This window comes from Entamoeba dispar, genomic scaffold (assembly GCF_000209125.1).
Source record: "Entamoeba dispar SAW760 scf_1105229460337 genomic scaffold, whole genome shotgun sequence".
In the NCBI taxonomy this organism is placed as follows: domain Eukaryota; phylum Evosea; order Mastigamoebida; family Endamoebidae; genus Entamoeba; species Entamoeba dispar.
The window spans coordinates 1,745-7,781 of record NW_001854142.1 but is presented as its reverse complement, the minus strand read 5'-3'; the positions used below and the strand labels follow the sequence as shown (position 1 = coordinate 7,781).

The following is a 6,037-nucleotide window of genomic DNA, read 5'->3' as shown; positions in this document are numbered from 1 at the left end:
GAATATTAGTCGAGTGGATGTTTTAGGAACATCAACACTTATTATGAGTAATTGCAGTATAAAAGAAATGAACATTAAAGGAGATAAAAACAAAGAAGTTGTAATGACACTTAAAAGTAATAATAAAGAGAAAAGTTATATAGAAGAAATATTGGGTAATGGAACATATTCAAATGTTGTTATTGATACAGGGGAATTAACAATTGAAAGAATTCAAGGAGTTAATTTAGAAGTTACTTCAAATGGATATTTGAAAATCAACAAAGAAAGTAGTTTTAAAGAACAAAAGATTGATATAGAACACACGTATATTGATATTATGAGTAATGATGTTGATTTTACAGATACAATAATTACAATCAAGCCAATAAACAACAATAGTGCTAATTTAAATATTGGAGATGATGTTGGAGGAAAAACAATGACAACATTAAAGAAGAGTATTATCAATGTTTATTATGAGGAAACAGGAAGTAAAACATTGTTAGTAATCATGAGATTACCAAAAGAAAATGAAATAAAAGTAGAAGAATATCAAATAAACAAAATTTCAAGTAACAAAATAAGTAGAAAAGAAAAAGGAAATTCATATCAATTCAAAGCAGCATGTCATGGAATAGTATTAACCAATCTTGAAGATAAAGACATTGCATGTCCAGAAGATAGACTTGCAGGATATGTTAAAAATACGGAATTCCCTAAATGGACAATTGGAGTTATAGTCATTTTTGTCATAGCTTTGATTGTGATTGTTGTTGTTATCATTGTTTATGCAGTGTATGTCTACTTACAAAGACAAAGAAACTTGAAAGTCTTTTCAGAAGGAGAAGAAGTTGAAGAAAGTAAAGAAGAAAAACCAGAAGAAGAAATAAATAATTGAATAGGATATTCACAATGAACAAGCTTTTTATATAAGAAGAGGTATAAAATATAAACAAGAATAAGAACACAAGAAAATGAGATAAATAAAATTTAATGAAATAAGTAATAAAGCAAAAGAAAAAAAGATGTATGACAATAAAGAATAGAAAAATAAAAGAAAAGAAAATCACTGTTGTTTTTATGTGTAAAATTCTTATTTGAAATTTGATAAGATGGAATATTCAGTTATTTAATAAGCGTTGTATGAAGGAAACATATCACCTTTGATTATTTCAACTAAAATTAATATTATTTACAATAAATATAAATAACAAATATAAACAAAAGAACATGAAAATAATGAATATTAAAATATAGTTAGAATTTAAAGGAAGGAATATAAAAAATAAACTAGAAAATAAGATCAAAATAAAAATCAAAGAAAACAATAATAGAAATAAATTAAAACAAAAATAATTAAAATAAATGTTGAAATAATAAAATTATTTCTTTTTATTAATGGAGTTAGAAGAAATTATCATGACACCACAAAATATTATAAAAATTACAACAAGTTATATTTGAATAATCATTTGAAATGGGTGAGCGTCAATAAGGAAAGAAGAATGAGATCAATATTTAATAGTGATACGATATTTTTATAACTAAGAATGATGGAAAATGATATACTCTCTTTCAAGTATTTAAAAAAATAAAGAAATAGAAGAGATAAAATAAATATATTGTAAGAAAATAGGACTGTATTTAATAATATCAAAAGAACAATGTATTCAATTTGAAAAAGAGTGTTATTATAATAAACAACTTGAAATAAATAAATTATTTAACTTTAGTTTATAGAATAAAATAAATAATAGAATAAAAATATGGATTGATTGTGATGTAAAATACAATTTAAATGAAATGTAACTATATCACGAAAAATAAATATTATGATTAAATAGTACAATATTAACTGAGATTTCAAATAATAATGAATACAAATCATTTATGAAATAAATATGAGTGCTTTCAACAATTTTATTCTTTCTTCTTTTATCTCTATTAATTTTCATTCATTTTAATATGTTTTAGAGCTTAACGAAATATAACTTATCATAATAATACATTTTATCTAGTCTATTTTTTATTTATTTGTGATAGTTATGCTTTTTCCTTACTTCTATTATTTTATATGTTTAATTTATTAATTGTTGACATATATCCCTATCAGATTAATTGAATCAAAATAATTACTGAAAACCGAATAAAATGATAAATAATACTATAGTGATTTAATGATATATGAAACAATATCGTTATGGTAATGACTCTCACAAATAACATTATGATGAGACAGTTATTCTTATGACTTTATTTTTTTGATAACCATAAAAGTTTGCCTATTTTTATTCATCTAAATCTAAAAATTAATTCATTCTTTTTTATACTATTTATTTTATTCTAAATACTTTAATAATAAATTATTGTTATTAAAATTAAATATCTATTTTAAAACTAATATTACGTATAAAAAAATCAAACAAAAAATAAATTAACTTCTTCCTTTATACCATCATTTTTATTCTTCATTTGTTTGTGGGGATTAAATATAATCAAAAGTAGTTATGACATCATTTAAATATTACTATTTCTATAATTTGATAATCTTATGTTAAGTTGTATTGATCCCATTTCATTTTCAAGTTCATCTTCTTCCATGTCCTGATTAAGATTTATGTGTGTATTTTGCAATAAAGAGTATGCAGATTGTTCATCTTTTTCCATATCTTTTTCTAATGAACATAATCTTCCGTTAGAATTGAAACAGGGTAATGTCTTTGTTCTTTTTCCTCTTGGTTGTAAAATACTTGAATTAAATAAATTAATAGAAATAGCAGGAACAGGTTTTTTAATTTGATGCTCTGTTTCTTCTCCAATTTTTTTACCAACTAAAGACAATTTTCTTTTAAATTCAGAACAACGACTTTTGTCTAACATTAAACCTCCTTTAGATGGTTTCGTTTCTTCTCTCATTTTATCGGATAATCTCGAGATACTTGATATTCCTGATATCTCTTCATTCTTATTGCAATTTGGTGTTTGAATTTCAATTGGAATTTCTTCCATCTGACTTACTCCTTTTATAGGTGAGTTATGTTGTAAATTCTCTTTTTCAATTTCTTCTTGTTCATTTTCATCAAAACTTAATTTTTTGACTGAAAATCTGCTTCCATCACTAATTCTTGTAATACTCTCTTTCTTATGAGGAATGACGTCTTCTTTAATTACAATAAACTCTGGTTTTTGATTTTTTTTTGAATCCTCCAGTAAAGTAATTCTGCTAACGGATGCTCTTTTCCTTGGTGTCTCAATTTTATTATACTTTACTGTTGAAACAACTTTTTCTTCTGGGTGATGTGTATTGTCTTTTACAGTAGCCATCAATCGTTCAGTATGAATAAGAGATTCCCTACATTGAGATGCTTTAATTTGTTCTTGAGATGAAAAAGTTTTTATAATATTATTTGGTTCTTTTTTGTCAACCAAATCATTTGCAGGAACTAAACTGATGTTATTCTTTTCTTCTTCAACACATTCTACTTTCTTATTTTCATTCTTTTCATTAGAACAAATACTACTAACTTCTAATTCTTTGTTTGTTACTTTATGTTCTTGTGGTGTCTCAACCTCCTTTATTTGTTGCTTTGATTCTTCAACAAGGCTTAAATCTTTGTTTTCTTTAGTAGTCTTTGGAACATTAAGATTGTCAATAACATGTGAGATATTTATAGTATTATTTTTATCTAAATCCTCCTTTGCTATCGTTGTGTTCTCTTTTACATTTATTTCTAGTTTCTGATCTTTTTGAGGTGAATTAATTGTATTAGAAAGAACTTCTTTATTACCTTTAATTTCACTAATTTTGTCTTCAATAATTTCTTGGTTTGTATTTGATTCTTTTTTCTCAATCTGGTTTTGAGTTTCTTGGTCTAATTTTTGTTCTTTTTCTTCAATTGGTTGGTTAGTTTTCTTCTTTTCAATACGATTTTCTTCAACGAGAGATTTTGGTTGTTTTATTTTTTTTGGAGTTGTTTGATTAATTTCAAGATTATTTTCTTCAATTTCCTTTCTTGTTGTTTCAATCATCGAAACTAAAGTTCCTATTTGAAACTCTTTTTCTCTGTCAAAAATGATTGAGGATTCCACTTTCTTTTCTTGTGACATGCTTTTTTAAGTTTCTCTTTTTAATAGAAACCCTAAAAATAGATTTTTATGTAAAACTCAGAGAAAAATCCCGAAATTTGACGTTCATTATCTGGAATAGTATAAGTTCTTCTGAGTTCTGATAACAGAATTATTTTTTTTTTTGTGTTTTTTAACTTTTGAACTAAGTTATGAGACAAAATGAGTTTATTTTGATTAATAAATATTACTAACAGAAAAAAAAACAAATCGATTTATGGACGGGTATGCTTTTGAGAAGGGAGTTCATGAGAAAATAATATCAAAGATATTTTAAAGAAGATCAGAAAACGAAAAAAGCATAAATAAAAAACATTTTTTATACCCCAGAAACTAAATACAACATAAAATATAATTTGAAAGAATTTTACTAAAATAAAAAGTTCTTATTAAATAAAACTTAAAAAGTAAATGAACGAAGAATCAACAGATTCCACATCAACATTTTCGGGATTTTCAACTAAAACAGAATCTATGATTGAAATGATTCCGGTTCAGAAAATTGAAATAACCAAAAAAGGACATCTTGGTGCAAGTGAAATGAGACGAATAGGGGTTTATTTTAATGATGAATTAGATTTTATTAGAGTAATGATGGTTAATAAAATTTATAAAGATTTTGTTGATGGGTATCGGTTTAATCCAATAACTAAAATAAAATTGTTTAAAACAATAGAAGAACAACACTTATATGGTATTAATGATAAGTTATATCCAAAATTACATCATGTGTATCGATATAAAGTAGATTATTCATTTTATTTAAAACATAGAGAAGATAATTGTGACTTTAGATTTATCAGTTATTCTGCACCTACATCACGTCCTGTAACTATTGGGTATGGTGTTACTCATATAAATGATCAAGGGTTATATGCTAATACGGTTGAATCAATTGATTTACCACCAACATTAATTTCAATAGGGAATAGTGCTTTTGAGAAATGTGATTTATTAACATCAATTAATTTATGTAATGTTATTAGCTTATCTGAACGTGCATTTGCTGACTGCAAAAAATTGAAGCAAATTAATATACCTTCAACAGTAAAAATTATTGGAAAGGAATGTTTTAAAGGATGTACTTCATTATCATCTATTACTTTACCATCTCAATTAGAAAATATAGGAAAAGCATGTTTTTTAGGGTGTAGTGGTGTAGTTAATGTTAGTGTAAAAGGAAGAATATTTAAAGGATTAGTTTCATATCATTTATCTAGGTTTATATCAAGACTTATTATTAAATGTAAAAACATTGAGTATACAATTAGTGATAGAGAGTTGTATGGAAATAATATTCCTGATGGTGTTAGTTTAATTGGTGATGAATGTTTTAGTTCTATTTCTATACAACAAATTACAATACCAACTTCAGTAAAAGAGCTTGGAAATAAAGCTTTTTCAAAATGCACTCGATTACATCAAATTCAAATCATTGGAAACTCTCTTCAAATATTAGGAACTGGTGTTTTTATGTGCTGTTATGAATTAAAATCTATTGAGTTACCTAATAGTATTAATTCTATTAGTGAGAGCTGTTTTGTTTGGTGTAGAAATCTTCAATACATTAAACTCCCTGATGGAATTACTTCAATCCAAAAATCTGCCTTTGAGAATTGTAAGAGTTTAGTTTCTATTGAACTTCCAAATACTTTAATTTCTATTGGAGATCATGCATTTTCATTTTGTGATTCTTTAGAACACATTGTCCTACCTGAAAAAATACAACACCTTTATGAAGAATGTTTTAGTAATTGTAAATCATTAAAATCAATCAACCTTCCATCTTCTTTAATATTTATTGGTGAAAAATCTTTTAATGGATGTGTTAAATTGAATGAAGTTTACTGGGCTGACTCAAAAAATTTTACTGTAAAAATATCTTTACGTATTGCAGAATTGTTATGGAAAAAAAGGCGTTCAATGTGAT

At 25.0% G+C, this 6,037-nt stretch overlaps 3 protein-coding genes across 3 annotated transcripts in view, besides 9 other annotated features; 2 read left to right on the top strand and 1 right to left on the bottom strand.

Annotated features, from left to right (window-relative positions):
• EDI_231220 (uncharacterized protein) overlaps positions 1 to 880 on the top strand; it is a gene marked incomplete at both ends in the record, with an annotated part of 987 nt that extends 107 nt beyond the window's left edge. The window contains one exon of the mRNA XM_001733311.1: positions 1 to 880. This exon is cut by the window's left edge and continues 107 nt beyond it. Within this exon, the coding sequence (XP_001733363.1) occupies positions 1 to 880 (880 nt within the window).
• Positions 820 to 868: a microsatellite.
• Positions 881 to 923: 43 nt separating the features above from the next.
• Positions 924 to 1,049: a microsatellite.
• A 110-nt stretch (positions 1,050 to 1,159) lies between these two features.
• Positions 1,160 to 1,203: a sequence feature (AT_rich).
• A 61-nt stretch (positions 1,204 to 1,264) lies between these two features.
• Positions 1,265 to 1,348: a microsatellite.
• A 5-nt stretch (positions 1,349 to 1,353) lies between these two features.
• Positions 1,354 to 1,382: a sequence feature (AT_rich).
• Positions 1,383 to 1,690: 308 nt separating this feature from the next.
• Positions 1,691 to 1,750: a sequence feature (AT_rich).
• A 295-nt stretch (positions 1,751 to 2,045) lies between these two features.
• Positions 2,046 to 2,074: a sequence feature (AT_rich).
• Positions 2,075 to 2,285: 211 nt separating this feature from the next.
• Positions 2,286 to 2,420: a sequence feature (AT_rich).
• A 79-nt stretch (positions 2,421 to 2,499) lies between these two features.
• Positions 2,500 to 4,089, bottom strand: EDI_231210 (uncharacterized protein; the record flags this gene model as incomplete). Its single annotated transcript, XM_001737080.1, has 1 exon — positions 2,500 to 4,089. The coding sequence occupies one exon, from the start codon at positions 4,087 to 4,089 to the stop codon at positions 2,500 to 2,502; it is 1,590 nt and encodes a 529-aa protein (XP_001737132.1).
• A 362-nt stretch (positions 4,090 to 4,451) lies between these two features.
• Positions 4,452 to 4,514: a sequence feature (AT_rich).
• Positions 4,515 to 4,518: 4 nt separating this feature from the next.
• Positions 4,519 to 6,036, top strand: EDI_231200 (uncharacterized protein; the record flags this gene model as incomplete). Its single annotated transcript, XM_001737079.1, has 1 exon — positions 4,519 to 6,036. The coding sequence occupies one exon, from the start codon at positions 4,519 to 4,521 to the stop codon at positions 6,034 to 6,036; it is 1,518 nt and encodes a 505-aa protein (XP_001737131.1).
• Between the last annotated feature and the right edge of the window lies 1 nt (position 6,037).